The sequence below is a fragment of the Acipenser ruthenus genome, chromosome 2 (assembly GCF_902713425.1).
Source record: "Acipenser ruthenus chromosome 2, fAciRut3.2 maternal haplotype, whole genome shotgun sequence".
Taxonomy (NCBI): Eukaryota; Metazoa; Chordata; class Actinopteri; order Acipenseriformes; family Acipenseridae; genus Acipenser; species Acipenser ruthenus.
In genome coordinates, this window is record NC_081190.1 from 79877449 (window position 1) to 79894524 (window position 17076).

General features: G+C 36.8%; 1 protein-coding gene across 2 annotated transcripts in view; it reads left to right on the forward strand.

The window, feature by feature from the left end:
- The first annotated feature begins 3955 nt into the window (after positions 1-3955).
- LOC117409378 (transmembrane protein 131-like) overlaps positions 3956-17076 on the forward strand; it is a 57786-nt gene continuing 44665 nt past the window's right edge. For both annotated transcript variants that reach the window (XM_034015342.3, XM_034015343.3), the window contains exons 1-3: positions 3956-4226; positions 4928-4998; positions 6962-7005. In XM_034015342.3, the coding sequence (XP_033871233.3) occupies positions 3968-4226; positions 4928-4998; positions 6962-7005 (374 nt within the window). In that variant the 5' untranslated portion in view covers positions 3956-3967. The remainder of the gene's footprint in view (positions 4227-4927; positions 4999-6961; positions 7006-17076) is intronic.

The window sequence follows — 17076 nt, forward strand, 5'->3', positions numbered from 1 at the left end:
TTGTAACCCTTTCCAGACTGTTAGGCATCAACAACTTTTTTTTCCGGAGGTCTTCAGGAATTTCTTTTGTTTGTGGCATGATGTGCCTCTAGAACCTGTGTGCTGCCAACTTCACTCTGAGGATAAGGGCCAGAGTTAGTCAGATTTATATTGGGCAGGGCTGGCCCAAATCAGGCCTGGTTGTTAACCAAAGTACTCTAAACAGCTGACCCTAATTTATCCCATTAATTTGGTTGAGTTAACTAGGGGGGGGGCAATAACTTTTTCACACCTGAAGATTGCATGTTTGATTACCTTGCCCACCAAACAAATGAAAGCAGCACCAAACTTTGGTGTCTTTTTTTCCTCTCAAATTCCCTCTATATACTACTACAACCCACAAAAAATCTGACCAAATAGAATGTGAAAAATGTGCAGAAATACAGAAAATCAGACAGGGGGCAAATATTTTTTCACAGGACTGTATATATATGTGTGTGTAATATATATGAACATAATTTAGGTCTTTGATTTAACATCATGTAATCAAACTACAAAATGATATTGTAAAAGTCTGTTTGTAGTAGTACAGTATTTTGTGTGATTTTGAAATGTCAAATTTTAAAATTGTCAATTATTGGTTAGATATGTGGAAAACTACAAAGCAGGTTTCATTCGACTTTAAAAAGCAAAATTAGTTAATTCTGTAGGGTGAAGCAAAACTTTTGGCTATAGCTGTAGTTGAAATGTTGTGGGAGTCAGCTACAAGCTATTGGGCAACACTTTTCCAATGACTTAGCCATAACTAAATTCAACAACCTTTCACAAGAAATGCTCATAGACACATTCTTCTTCCTCTTCTTATTTTTCTTAGCAGACACCCTTAGCCAGGGTAACTTACAATTGTTACAAGTTATTACAGTACAAAGTATTGCATTATAAAATATCACATTACAAAATCACAATACAGGTAAGAGCAGATCTGAAAGTACAATAATATCAATACACATATTCATTTGCACACAGTCCTCAGACACTAGGCTCCTTAACCTTCAGTATTAGTCATATAGGGTATAAATGTGTCCCAAACAATCTACTTTTAACAAGACATGTTAATTAAAAATGTAATGTGACTGGAGTTTTCAAGTGCATTTCAGGATATATTTAGAATATGTTTTCTGTGAAAACCTTTGCAGAATTAATGTGCTTTGATGGTCTGACTTTAAGTTGAAAACAAGAACTTCTACATTAGCAAAACCTAATTTAACTCTTTACACAAAGGTAGGGTAACTCCATTGAAAACATCACATCAGTAAACTAATGTTAATATATGTCTAACCATACTGGTAAACAAAAAAACTATAGTAATCACAGTTGCATCTGTGATTTACCACATTTTAGGCCCATACTGAAATGCTAGATAACCAGTATTTTGTAACAGCTTATGATTATGTGAGTTCCTGTAGAAGTTGTTTAAACATATTTCCTGGAAAAAACAACTGCACTTTCAATTTAAATTTCTCACACAGCAAGTTAATCCTACAGCAATATCTAAACCCTTAGTTCTTGTAAACACTAACCATCTCTGCGTGATAACGGTAATCTGTTTCTGTTTGTAGGTTACATACACTACAGTAGGTGTATGAGTTTGACGAATGAATTCTGCCTCTGCTATTTTTATTACGGAAAAACAGATTTTTTGTAGCTAATGGAAGATTATTACCCTGTCAACATCACACCTGGAACGAAACAGAAAGTAATTAAATTACATTTTAATACCACATGATCACTGCACCCAGTAGTAAAAAAAAACAGTCAAATGATCTCATTATGTCAATGTTTAACAGCAAGAAAGGCTTACTTTGTTACGGTACAGCCATCCATTATTTTATTCAAATACTAAGGATTATAAAAATACAGTGCTCAAGGGTAAACCTGGGAAGTTTTTTACAAATGAAAATCTTTGAAATCATTAGTTGCACAATGGTGGAAATTACATAAGATATCAGACTATCCTAATAAAAATGGTAACAAACCCACACAAGAGATTCAATATATTTCTGTTTTATTTTAACATTTTATATGTATAATAATTATGAATTCACATTCTAAAACAAAAACAAGTAACACTGATAGCTTCTGTTGTGGTTATCATGCCATTTAAATTAATTGCAGTAGCTAACATGCAATTTAAATTAAGTAGATACTTGTAATGCTGTATATATAGCAAGAGGAAGCGAGAAGGTTTTGAAAATCTAGTGCTACAGTAGTTGGTTATTTCTGTGCGTCTCGTCATCAGTCTCCAGGCAAACCATTAACCAGAGTGCTGTTTTACAAATTCCAGGAAATGAGTAGAGTGCTGTGCATCATAATGAATGCACTGTGTTTTTAATATGGCAAGATGATTAAAGAAGGCCTTTGACAGGTGAACAATGCACATTTTTTTTTAAGTATTATTATTATTTATTTCTTAGCTGACACCCTTAGCCAGAGCAACTTATCCTGAGCAAAAAGAGATTCCTGGTAAAAAAAAATATATATATATTGCAAAGTTACAACAAAAATATCTTCAGCAAAAGTGATATTTATAAACACAGGTGTATTTCCCCTATGGGCAAATCGCGGGCAAATTGCCCTCACCATAGTAAATGGGGAACAGCGAAGTAGCTATAAACAGGTGGTCCTTCTGTACAGGTGGTCAAAACTACAGCATTGCAATCTGAATTTAGAGTGTATACCATGGATCAACAACAACACCCAGACCTATTGCATAATGTGTTGATAACTTAAAACACAATGTGGGTGTGTACAAACTATAGTTCACAAGCAAAGCAAACAGGACAAAGTTATATTTTTGGAGTTCACAGTTTATAACCAAATCCCTGCAGTGAGGTGTTGGTGTGTTCGGTGTGATATCTCATTTGACAATAGAAACCTCCTCAGCTTTAATAATGGTGCATACAATTAAACAGCATGTTCACACATTTCAGTTAAATATTTCTCCTACCATTCTGAAGTGTGGAGAGTGTGCCTGTCTTGTCCATTACTTTATATTTTCTGCAACAGTTTGTGAAGGCTGATAGAATACATATAATTGTTAATACTCTAAGCCATGCATTCTTTAATGTGCACAACCTAGAATGGATATTGGTTAAGCATGTTGTTCAACAGCTCATGTTCTGTCCCAAAACATCTACATAACATCTTGCATTCAGTACAGATCAGGTGATACAAGCTTAGTTTTGTGCCATTGAGGGGATTGTTGTGTGGTCCACATTACATCAAATAATCACCTGGGAGTAATACTGTAAACATAAAACATGTCATGTACTGAAGACAAAGAAGAATGAATGAATACAAAGTGAACTCTCAAGTGAGGCTTTAATTTTGTTTTTTGGATGATGTAATGAGGGGCTGTTGTCTGGCACAGTTCTTATCCAGTCATACCGAGCTGTACCTGGGAAGACTGCAGTGCAGGTTTTATTTCTGATAATGCCAAATATAGCATCACCGTGCTCCATGTTTGCCTATGCTGTTAAATTAATGCTCCCTTTTGAATATGTTTTGAAAACATTTATTTTACATTTTGATCATTGCTAATTCTCACTGTATATTATACACAGTATCCATGTGTATTTTTTTTTTTTTACCACAATCTAAATAATAATAATAATAATAATAATAATAATACAGTAACTTTATCTAGGAGTAATACAAAGGTAATACTACTGCCCTTTTCAAATCAACTACTGGATCCGATCAGTTGTGAATTGATATGCCGTTGTGCACCCCTTTCTTCAAATTCTATCCGCACGATATATAAGAAAGAAAGACAACATATATAATATTGCAAATCATTTTTATATGATACTAGTCTATACAGTCATTTTTAAGCCGGTGTGTGCAGTGTACATCCTGCTCTTGCTCTGTACTTTACTGACCTCGTCTCATTTCTAGGCGGTGCTCTGAGGTTATTGTGAATGTCCCTATGCAGCAGGCAGCTGAACGTTCTGCTGTGCAGGGTGGAAGTCTTATCTCCTATGCTCACTTCCCTCACACACTCATATTCAGTCAGAGAGGGAGGGCGAGACAGAGACAGAAAGCAGTAAGCAAGAACAGCATGGCGGGGCTACGGGACGTGCAGCACGGCAGCTACTGCTATGAAAAAACATGGATCCAATTGCTGCTGGGCAGCTTGCTACAACTCATTCTGCACTGTTTTCACGAAGGAGAAGCACAACTACAAGGTTGGGGAGGACAAATACATTTTTAAAATGTCCACATTTGAGAATTTTAGAAAGGAGAATAGCTCAAAACGGGTCGTGTATATTGTTGAGCACTGAACTGTGCTAGTGAAACGTTTTTGGGAACGGAAAGAAATAATGCTTTTTGTGTATACCTTAGATATAAGTATTTTATGCATACTTTAAGGACGTTAAACGTCTTGAAATAACAGTTATTTTGTCAATGAAGTTATGGGTCGTTTTCCCCCGTGTGCTCTGAACATATTCGTGTGTTGTGCACAGTGGTGTGTGTTTCCTGTGCTGATATATAAAAAAAAAAACGACTGTCACATTCAGTGTTGCATTGTGTTTTTTTTTTCAGTATAATTCATACATTTCAGATAAAATCCATTACTATAATAGAGCATTTGATACCGTGTGTGGCAATGTGTTATCGATTCTATCTATCTATTTATATCTATCTATCTATCTGTCTAACTATCTCATAAAAAACAATAATGTACATGGTGTCGTGATTGTAAAGCATTCCGGAGTAAAAGAATAACTAAGTACAAATGTATTATGTGTTTCGAGAGTGTAGTTGTTATTTAATACATGTATGAAAAATAAAGAAAACGAGGTTCATCCAGCAGGGTTACTTCCTTATCGTTTACTTTCCCTTTTGTGTCACCTTTTTAATGATGAACTTTCTTTTCCAAACAAAGCTCTCACTCAGATGTCCAGCATGGTGGAAGTTTGGCAGGCTGAAGAAGTGGGCATATTATTTCCCATTCAGGTGAGAAAGTTTCATTGCAGCATTTTTTGGCAGTGGCCGAAGCAACTAAAATGTTTTTATTACCTCAGTGTCAAATTGCAAACAAATACAAAAAGCAGTACACAGGCTTCACTCTTGAGATCATTTGTACAGACAAGAAGTACAGAGAGATTGAGACGTGTGTGTGTGTGCTGGAGTATGTACGGCATGTTCGAATTTTGGTAATCTGGAGTAGTGTATGGCAGGATTTTTCTTTTATATGTGTGCTGCTTTATCACACGTTACATGTGAGGCTTTTTATACTGATGGTAATAAGGCGAGGCCAGGGAGGAGGGGGCCGAGCTACCTGTTTGGCTCATGACCATGTGGCTTGGGCTTGTATGTTCATGAATATTGCAGCGTCTACAATATTGAAGTCTAGGTCTAGGAGACAATATCGTTTGACTTGTGTTTATCTGCTGTCAAAGGTACAACTCACCTTAATAATACATTAGGCTAGTTACGTGCCAGGGGAGATTATTTATATGCATTATTTGCCTATTATACAGGGAGGGTCTTTATTGTTTGGCATTGGCAAACAACACCTTAGTTTGGAATAATACTAAGTCTTGGTTTGCTGGAACTGCCATCCTCCTATTGGGAAAGTTTCTAAAGTTTTTCAAACATACGTGATGTAATATTCTTTCCCCAAACTGTTGTTAGCATGTCTGTTTATTGCGTGTTAGTTTGTGTGTGTGTGTGTGTATATATATATATATATATATATATATATATATATATATATATATATATATATATATATATATATATATAAAGCTGAAAACTGAGCTGTCGTGTCTAAATGGCATAAAACTCATTTTGCAGTTGTCTGTAACCTTGTAACCTCGAGACTGCAGCAGGGTTAACCAATAATATATTGGTAATTGAATTTCATTTGCATTGTGCTGCTGCCCTCTATAAACAAATACTAGTGCTTCAGTGTTCCATTAGGTGTGGTTTGTTGGTTATACATGTTAAACAGCAGTAACTAATGTACTGTAACTACGGTGCCATTGCTGGTTCTATGAGATAATAATGTACAAGTTTACACTGAGCACAAAAATACAGAATGTAATTACCTCTACAAACTATTGGCATGTTAATCATATTAAAAAGTCATACCAATGAGTTAAAGAAGCTAAAATTAGCTTCTAAAAAGCTGTGACGTTTTAGTTGAGTACTCTGAAAGTCTTTAAGAAAGCTTGTAATTAAAGCTGCAGAGCTGGAGTTTTGAGCTAGTTGACTAGATCAGCTGATGTTTATTCGTGACATTTCAGTGTCCAGTTGCATCTCACATTGAAGGTGTTGTGCTGTTTGTATGGAAATTGTCATACAGTATGTATTTTCCATGACCAGTATTTCTATGAAAATCGATCCTTTAAGGACTAATTTGCTTACGTTGAAATGGGGGTGGGGTACAATAGTTCAGTATACCATTTGGCAATGATATGAATACCCTTATAAAAGTTGACCATAGTAAAATCATAGAAAAGTGTAATAAAGCATGGTAAAGCATAGCAATAAACATGGTAAACCAGGATAAACTATGGTAAATGCATAGTAAAAATATTGGAAAATCATGGTAAAAATACTGTGCAAAAACACCATAGTCGACTTTTAGAAGGGTAACACCATTTTAGGTTTAGGATTTTTTTGGACTTTGGGTAATATTATTTGTGGGGCTGCAGGGCTGAAGAAAAAATAGATTTTATTTGCCTTAACGTTTACAGAAAGAACTTGCAGGGACATGCAGTGTACATCTTCATTTCTCTATACAGTATGAACATGATCGCCTAGTGTTTTTATTTTTATTTGTTTTATTTTTCCTGAACTAATTCATACATGCTTGTGATCTGCCCATTGTATTATGAATGTCTGTTTGTGATCTGAGCTGATAATGATCAGAAAATGTGGTAACAAGATTTATACTGTTTTGTTTTTCTAGGCTGAGGCTGAGAAGAGCACAGAAGACCTTCTGCAGGAAGAAGGGTAAAGTTATTTAATACTGTACAACAAAGTCTTGTGGTGGCAGTTTGAATAAGAAAAAAAAACAGTGATTTGTGTGGGGAAGTGGTGAGAGCAAAAGTCCTCACAGGCTTACATTCCAAGCTGCTAAGTTTAGATTTGCTAGAATAGAAAAAGTCACTAGGGATCTGTCGTGTAATGCTGGTTTGCCCTTTAGAGCTGATTTTTTTAATAAGCAGAAGATTGCAGAATGAAGTCCCGTTATCTGCAGCAAAGATGTTTGGCTGCATCTGCTATGTGTGGGTAGCATACAATAATGATTTGTAGTGTAGTGGGTAGTATTTAATTTATACAGTTTATCAGAGAGCAGTATTTTGCATGTATAGGTGTAAAATCAAAAGGAGGCGGGTGGGGAGATTTATTTTTTTAGATAGGCCCCATTTGAGTTTTCAAAATCCAGCATCCTTTTATTTCAGTGGCATCCAGCAGCAGGCTGAATGATTAACTTCTGCCATAAAGCAGTTGAGCACTACATTATAAATTAAAAAAAAAAAAAAAATGAAAGCTGCTGAAAGTGTTGATATCACACCTGAGTGTTCTGTCAACATGTACCGTACACTAGTGGAAATAGTATACAAACAGTTATTGCACTTGTGGATTGCAAGGTTAAGGTTACAAGTGAAGTGTTACCAATGTTTGTAACAGTTTCTGTAAAGACCTAAACGCTTTTACTTTGCAAACTGCTAAAAGCGACCATATTCCTGACGTGTTGTGAGGTTATCAACCTCTTGACACAAGGCTATTGATACAAGAGTTGCCAGTATGCTGGGGGAGTGTAGGACTGTGACAGCCAATCACATTTCAGCTTGCTCTAGTGGTTAACTGTGGTAAATAATACAATATAAAATATTCTCCCAAGAATTGGTACTGTAAGGATTGCCTATTTGTTGAAGTAGGATACTGTACAGCTTTCTTGGGGTCCAACATGGGAGTGGTGAAATGCAACAATTTTCTGACCTGTCATCCTTTTTAATATGCTTTTCTGAAAGATAACTTTGTGCCGGAGTTCACCCTGGGTCGCTTCATAGCAGTCCAGAGATAACTCGACACACACCCTTATATCTCACTGTTGCAGTACCAAAGTCTAATTTGTTTCATGAGCATGCTCTTAAGTTCTCTTTCTTGTACGGTAGTGTCACACTATCAATTTCATGCTGGTCTGGTGGATCATATTTCATGGTTGGTACACCTGTAATAGCCTCTAGTGCAACTACTCTACTCTTCTCCTGTATTATTATTATTATTATTATTATTATTATTATTATTGTTGTTGTTATAATTTTTTTTTTTTTTTACTGTGCTTGTATGAAATTGCCTTAATTTGCTTGGTACAGATTTCAACATTCCCACGATCCCTGTCAACCATTCTAATAAAAAACAGGATACAGTAATACAGGCTTTTGCACAGCAAACTGCGGATGGAAGTTGTCAGTGTTTTTGATTTGCTCAATACCCTGATGTTGAGGAGGCCTTGCTTTTGTGGTTTAAAGTGTCTGTGATCAGAATGGGACATGCAGGTTGATGTGATTAGACAGAATTAAATGTAATTGTGACAGAACGGGCCAGCTGATGCTGAGCAAGTTTGTGAATGGGTTGTAGATCAGATGTGTTGCTGCTGAGGGACACCGGCGGGCGGTCTTACAGGCAACTTTTGCCATAAGTTTATTTATTTATTTTTTTTTAACTCGAGAGGCATTTCGGCAAGCAGCTTGGGCACTGCGGCAATTGCCGCTGGTGCCGTCGGATATTTTGTGCCCTGCAGTTCATTTTCAATGTATACTTTTTAAAAGTTCACTTACAGCTGTATTTTCAATAAACCACACAGTAGCCTACTGTTAAATTTATAATATTTCATTGTTCTGTAATTTAAATTTGCTTTCAGTGTTACTGTAACTTCAATAAAAACTGACGGTATGCATTTGGCTTTAGATTTCTGAACACAAATTATTGATGACACTTTTTTGCTAGTCCCTTGAAATGCATATTAATGAGAATTGAGTGTATACAGTATTATTATTTATTTCTTAGCAGATGCCCTTATCCGGGGCGACTTACAATTGTTACAAAATATCACAGTGCAAAGTATCACATTGTGAAGTGTTGCATTTCAAAATATCACATTACAGATGAGAGCAGTTGTAAAGTACAATAAAAACAGTAGCAAAAGATCAAATTCAAATAAGAGCAACAAATAGAGATTACAGTAAATAATTACATTTGTAAGAGCGGGTTCAACTAAGAGCAGTTAACTTATAGTAAAAATATTTGCTTATATGAGTAAAGTCCAGTATGAGCATGCAGTAAGTACGATGAATGGATGAGAATGATTTCAAGTAGGAGCAATTACAAAAAACATGAGTACGGATACCTATAAGGGTAAAGTCAAATACAAGATACAGGAAGTAGTTATAATTAAGAGCAGTAGTAGAATATGGCAAGGTATGGAACAGTTCAGTGAAAGTACAAGCTGGTGCAAGTACTGGTACAATTGGGTGCCATAGAGTCCAGTGTAGTCGAGAGTTGTGAGGTTTACAGATGCTGTTTGAACAGGTATGTCTTAAGGAGGCGAAAGGGAAAAGACAAGGCGAGCAGCAGAGTTTTGGATGGGAGCGGACGAATGGCAGGGGCAGGGAGGAACGGTTAGGAGGAAGTTGCAGTAGTCAAGGCTGGACAGTACCAGGGCCTAAACAAGCAGCTGCGTGGAGTAGTTGGTGAGGAAGGGGTGAAGAAGAAGTGACAGGAGTGTGACAGAGTAGAGATGTGCTGAGAGTAAGAGAGGGAGGAGTAGGGGGTGACACTGAGGTTCTTGATAGATGAGGAGGGAGAGAGGGTGGTGGATTCAAGAGGGATAAAGAGAGAGATATCAGCAGTGGGGGATGAAGAGAGGGGGGGGGAAGAAAAGGTATGACTTGGAGAGGTTGAGATGAATTATGTGTACTGAAATTGGGTCTTTTTCTATGCTTACGAACCATTCCATGAGGGGGGTACAGGCCTCAGTGCACAGCACACCTGTGCTATGCCCCTCACCCTCTCCGCCCCCGGACATTTCAGACAATCATCTTTGAGATGTAATTTTAAAAGCAGTCCCAGTTCATCAGCATGCCGGAAAATGATATAAGCAGAAACAACAATTGAGTTATATAGAATATATATACTAGGCTGATAGAAAGCACTAAAAACACAGATTCCTTGCCTATATTAATAACCTTATATGTCCTTTGTTGTGAAAAGCTTGCAGAACTGCAGTAGTCTTGATATGGTTGACTGGTGCACCATTACTCCACTCCCAGCCACTGAACTCTGTAGCTCCTTCAAAGTGACTGTTGGCCTCTCTGTGGCTTCTCTCACAAGTCTCCTTCTTGTCTGAGCGCTGAGTTTTGAGGGACGGCCTTTTCTTGGCAGTGCCTGGGTGGTGTGATGCAGCTTCCACTTCCTGATTATTGATCCAACTGTGCTCACTGGGATATCCAAACACTTGGATATTATTTTGTACCCTTTCCCTAATCTATGCATTTGTATTACTTTATCTTTAACTTCTGTAGAATGCTCTTTGGTCTTCATTTTCCTTCAGATTCACAGCCTGACCAATGATCCTTCAACAGTGGGGTTTTTATCCAGAAAATGTGACAGCAACTTTAATGGTTCACAGGTGGAGGCCAATGGTAAGGTAATTGTGTCCTCGTTAGGGCAATTTCTTTCATCGGTGTAAACTGGGAGTTTCCACAGCACAGGGGTTGAATACTTATGCAAGCAAGATATTTCAGTTTTTTATTTTTCTTAAATATTTCCCAACATAAAACCAATGTCACCTTACAATAATTGATTTTGAGTTTCAGTGTTTTCAAATAAAATATCAAACAGAATGAAATTTCAATGTACCATTTGTAATTCAGTAATATGAGAGAATTGGTCAGGGGTCTGAATACTTTTGCAAGGCACTGTGTATTTACTTGCTCAACTTTTCTGTTGTTGTATGTTAAAATGTACTTTGTGTATATACATACAATCCATGGCAAAAGAGTAACTTTCTATCGTGTAGGTTTTGTTTTTTACTTTTTTTTCCCCTGTCATTGTATTAATACGTGAAAAACAAGAGTGTTCTGTTTTGCAAATGATTTAAACATACAGTATTAGAAGCATTTGGGCCTGTAGTATTATATTCAAGCAGCTTTTAGAAGTACTTTCTAGTTCTGTATTTTAACGTACAATTGCAAACTTGCTCACAGTTTGTTGTGTTCTTGTACTCTCATGACATCAGCTTTGTGTATTAGTGACTGTATGTAGGGTTGCCACCTTTTCCACAGACCAAACCCAGACATATTTCTCAGTCAGCCTAGTCTATCAAAACTGCTGTATACTGTAATAGAGTTTAACACAAAACCACCAGATCTCTGTACAAATCAGTAATCATGCAGTATAACAGCATTGTGCTGATGATATTTCGAGCAATCAAACTTGCAATCCAGAAAAATAGTAGCAATGTCATGGTAGGTTAGAGGCTACTCTTACCTGAGACAGATGGCTGTGGTGATAACGCAGTGGTAAGTTGATGCAATTTCTGAAGCAACAACGCTGTCTACCCTAATTTTTTTTTTTTTTTTCACAAAATATTTTTTCCCACAGTCACTGGATTTTTGAGCCTGAAAAGCCTGTTTGACTGTCAGAATTATTTTGCAGCCATTATGCCATGGTGAATTTCACCAACACTATAATAAATATCAAAAAACATTATTAATACATGTTAAAAACTACAAAACAACGGCACCATTAGTTGTGTGTCAGTATAAAGAGAAAAAAAGAATTACTCAAATTTGGCTTTTTAATGTTACAAATGGCTACGGCTAAATATGTAAAGCATATTGCACATGCATATATATGGTTTAATTACCATTATATATCATAATTAAACCATATTTTGTGTATATTTGTATTTACTGTAAAGGTTATGTATTTAATCACACACAGATCAGTGTAATCCAAAGATGATAAATAACAAAAGCAATACAAGTGTAAACATTACGATATAATACAAATAAAAAAACGCAAAAATGTGTTTTTGTTTTTACTCTGACTCTTAATCGCAAAACTGACTACAGTGGGGGACGAAATTTGGCAAGGAGGCGACATGACACCGCATATTATTAATAATAATAATAATAATAATAATAATAATAATAATAATAATATTTCTTTATTTCTTAGCAGACGCCCTTATCCAGGGCGACTTACAATTGTTACAAGATATCACATTATTTTTACATACAATTCCCCATTTATACAGTTGGGTTTTTACTGGAGCAATCTAGGTAAAGTACCTTGCTCAATGGTACTGCAGCAGTGCCCCCCTACCTGGGATTGAACCCACGACCCTCTGGTCAAGAGTCCAGAGCCCTAACCACTACTCCACACTGCTGCCCATATTCACTTGGATTTTCAAATTCAGGGTGAAGGATCCTCAGACCTTAAAATCCAGCGAGTCTTGAATCACACAGCAGCTCAGTACTGTATTGGATTGTTTACATCACGCAGATATGTTCGTTGTCCCTCCCCAGCAATTGAATAAGTAGAAAGTACAGATCAATAATAAACAGCACATTTCTAATACAATAGTGGAAATCCTTTAAGCAGCTAATGCATGTCACAGAAAATATTAAAGGAAGGTTGGTGTTCCTTATGCGTTTCACTTAAAACCAGACATTAGGGCGTCGGGGCATGGCAATTCCTGCCACCTGGACACAGATACCAATTGCTGGACTGTCCAGGTCAAAGCCAGACAGGTGGCAACCCTAAATGTATTGTTTGCTTTACTATAATTCAAACATGCTGTTTTGCATACTGTAAAATTTTATTCTGATTTACTTGTACCGCAATAAAAAAAAATAAAAACACTTAATCTGTTTTTCACATTGATATTCATGAGGTGACAGGACATCCATTTTGGGTATTGCTTAGCCCATAGATCTAGTAGTGAGTTTCTGCTCTTTAAATATTCTTACCTTGTAAAACATTGCATTCCTGCTTTGAAGTGGCTCTATTGTACAGTAATAAGGAGCTTCATGAATATTAGAATGAATGCATCCCAGAGCATCCATTTAAAATTAAAATAAAGTTTGGACTAGTTAAAATGGCAAAGCTATATGTTTAAACAGAGCAAACTGTATTTAGGCTGAAAAGATCATGTTTTGTACTGCATAAGCACATGTGTCATTTATTCTTTAATTAAAGAATGATGTAACAGCTGAATCTCCAAGATTATACTTTATTTATGCATATGTTTGTATTATTAGTATTTATTTCTTAGCAGACGCCCTTATCCATGGCGACTTACAATTGTTACAAGATATCACTTTATTTTTTACATACAATTAAATTATTTTTACATAGCAGCAGTGTGGAGTAGTGGTTAGGGCTCTGGACTCTTGACCGGAGGGTTGTGGGTTCAATCCCTAGTGGGGGACACTGCTGCTGTACCCTTGAGCAAGGTACTTTACCTAGATTGCTCCAGTAAAAACCCAACTGTATAAATGGGTAATTGTATGTAAAAAAATAAATAAATAAATAAATAAAAAATAATGTGATATCTTGTAAGTTGCCCTGGATAAGGGCGTCTGCTAAGAAATAAATAATAATAATAACATACAATTACCCATTTATACAGTTGGGTTTTTAGTGGAGCAATCTAGGTAAAGTACCTTGCTCAAGGGTACAGCAGCAGTCCCCCAGCTGGGATTGAACCCACGACCCTCCGGTCAAGAGTCCAGTGCCCTAACCACTACTCCACACTGCTGCCCGAAAGTACAGTGGGGAAGTGATGTTAGAATGAGGAAGCTTGTATTTGAGGGGGATGTGGCCTTAGCTAGCTGGTTTGTGGTGTTGGTAAATTACTAAATAAGGGGTTTACACTCCTAGGTTACTGTAAATCTAAGCCTGTGTGTGTTTTAATGGGTCCTGGTTGCTGCTACTAGTTTCTCAGCGTGTGCCTGGTAACTTCTAGAGGCACAATAGTTACAGTATACTTTGTTTGCCTTGTTTAGGCATGTTTTCAGGCTACATAGAAACCTTGCCAATAGTAACACATTCATAGGCAACAGACCTTGTGCTAAAAATACAGTACCATAATTTATGTTCTTGGTCAATGGATACTGTTTTTATTAAGTACTCTTTAGTACACTGGTCTTTAAATTACAAGAGCGGCATGGAGAATGTGCTAATGTTGACTTTTTGATGCAGTCAAGGAAAAAAATAGAATTGTACAATGCAATTCACAAGACGCTTGGGTGTTTCACTGTTTTTACATTTTGTCAGGATTATCCCTCTGTGATAAATCCATTAAAGTGTTGCACTTTGTATAAACAGGTTTATATCTTAGATATTATTATTATTATTTTTTATTTTTTTACTGTGCTTGTATGAAATTGCCTTAATTTGCTTGGCACAGATTTCAACATTCCCACGATCCCTGTCAACCATTCTAATAAAAAACAGGATACAGTAATACAGGCTTTTGCACAGCAAACTGCGGATGGAAGTTGTCAGTGTTTTTGATTTGCTCAATACCCTGATGTTGAGGAGGCCTTGCTTTTGTGGTTTAAAGTGTCTGTGATCAGAATGGGACATGCAGGTTGATGTGATTAGACAGAATTAAATGTAATTGTGACAGAACGGGCCAGCTGATGCTGAGCAAGTTTGTGAATGGGTTGTAGATCAGATGTGTTGCTGCTGAGGGACACCGGCGGGCGGTCTTACAGGCAACTTTTGCCATAAGTTTATTTATTTATTTATTTTTTAACTTGAGAGGCATTTCGGCAAGCAGCTTGGGCACTGTGGCAATTGCCGCTGGTGCCGTCGGATATTTTGTGCCCTGCAGTTCATTTTCAATGTATACTTTTTAAAAGTTCACTTACAGCTGTATTTTTAATAAATGTGTTGTGTTGCTGCTGAGGGACACCGGAAGCAATGACAGATAGAAGTTCAGGGCGCACTGCTTTACTGAAAGGTCAGTCAGTGGTAGAGTTGAGATTCAAAGCCCAGATTGTCGTCTTGTTGCTCAGCTACAGATGCTTCAACCAGTGTCAGTTTCACAATGTTTAGGGGACATAAATACTAGTTTGAGTAAGTTGTTTCATGTGGCACTTTGAAATATTTTCAGTACTGTAGTTAAGTAGTATTGTATTAATCTCTGTTATTTAACGTAGTTAAGTAATTTTCGATTTACAAATAAACCACTTAAGTAAATCTCAATAAGACATTTTGTTTCTAAGATGTTGGAATGCATGTAAATAAAGCCTAAGTCTGTAAGCAGGTATCTCACTACAGTGCACCCTTATACATGCATCTCTGATTTGCTGTTTCTATTTGTACTTGGAACTTCAACATGATCATGGTAATAAAATATTTTTAGTTGCTCAGCTGACTCCAGATTTGCTGGATTTTGTCCTTAAGGGTCATTCATGAACAATGAACAAAAAGGTAGAAGATGGGGTTAAAATAGATTTGACTGGTTGTATGCTGCCTTCCCATAATTCAGAAATCTTTCTACTTTTGGAGATCTATTGCACCAAACTGCAATGTGCTGCACAATCTGCACTACACTGTTTACATGGTCATCGTGTCCTGTTCTAAACATTATAATGTTTTTTTGGGATGCTGACAACAGTCCACATTTGATGAAACATGTCTTACTTACAAGTCCAAATTAAGAGCAAAAACAGAAGTGACTACATAACATTAAATTAATAGAAAAAAAACATTCTCTCTCTCTCTAGTAGAAGTGGATTATCTAAAAAAAAAAAAAAAAACCAGTGTACAGCGTTATTTCTCCACATTTCTGTTTTGTTCCTTTTATGTTACAGGTACAAACAGAACAAACAAAGCAAATGTGCTTGCACAAAGGAAGGTCGTGCAGATTAGAGTACACAGGCTGTACAGTGTGAGAGTGACTTATGTTGAAGACAGGTACTATAGTCCAGAAAATGAGCTGGTGATTCACATGCTTTCCAACTGGTGCAGACAGACAGAAAACTGCAATGGGCTGACTCCCATTGTTGCTCATTGTCTGTCATTCTGCCTGCATCAGGCTGACTCAGTCAGAATTCTCTAAGTGGGAACAATACAATTACAGTAGGTAGTTTTGCAGAGTGGAAGGAAAAAAAGAAAATATCTGTGCAGAGACGTAATTGAATTACTTTGGGAGATGGATCTGTAATTTCTGAAAAGGGGGACATAAGAAAATGTACAGACAAGCAGAGGCCATTAGGCCCATCCTTGTCCAGTTCCTAGTAGCTGACTAATCTCAGAACTTTGTCAAGCTGGGTCTTAAAGGATCCAAGTGATTCTGCTTCAACGATATGACTAGGTGGCCCATTCCATACCCTCACCACTTTGTGTGAAAAAGTGTCTCCTTCCCTCTGTCTTAAGTCTATCTCCACTTAATCTCCAACACATGTCCTGGTTTCAGTGCTGTGCTTAAAGTAGGTCCAAGTTAACTTGTCTGCTTCTTTTAAGATTTTAAAGACTTCAATCATGTCCCCCAAAAATTCTTTGTCCCAGGCTAAATATATTCAGTGCTAATTTTATTTGAATATTTTAAAACGTATCCCCAGATATGAAATAAAACTGCTGAAAACATTAAAGAATAAAATCTTAATATGGATTTTTAAAAATATTTATTTAACAAAGCTTCTTGTGGGTAACAGGGAAATCACTTTAGCTCCTTTATTTTAGCAGGTTATTGAGGGTTTGCATTTGTTCGCTCAGTCTAATTTTAAATTAGCATTTGGCTCATAAAGATTATTGTGTTTCAGGGAGAAGCTTGTGCTAACAGCGATTACAGCAAGTATCTCACAATTGCTTTGACCACCTCTGCAACTGATACCTTAAACCTTTTTGAGCATGCCAGTTGCAGTATGAAAGCTATAGTAGAATATTTTTAGATTTTTGGGCGATTTGATTGGCTCGGCAGGATGAAAGAAGTGGGCGGACGGAGGAGTGTGCCCCTGGGGTTTCTGTTAGAGTTTGCTGCTGTACTTCCTGAAG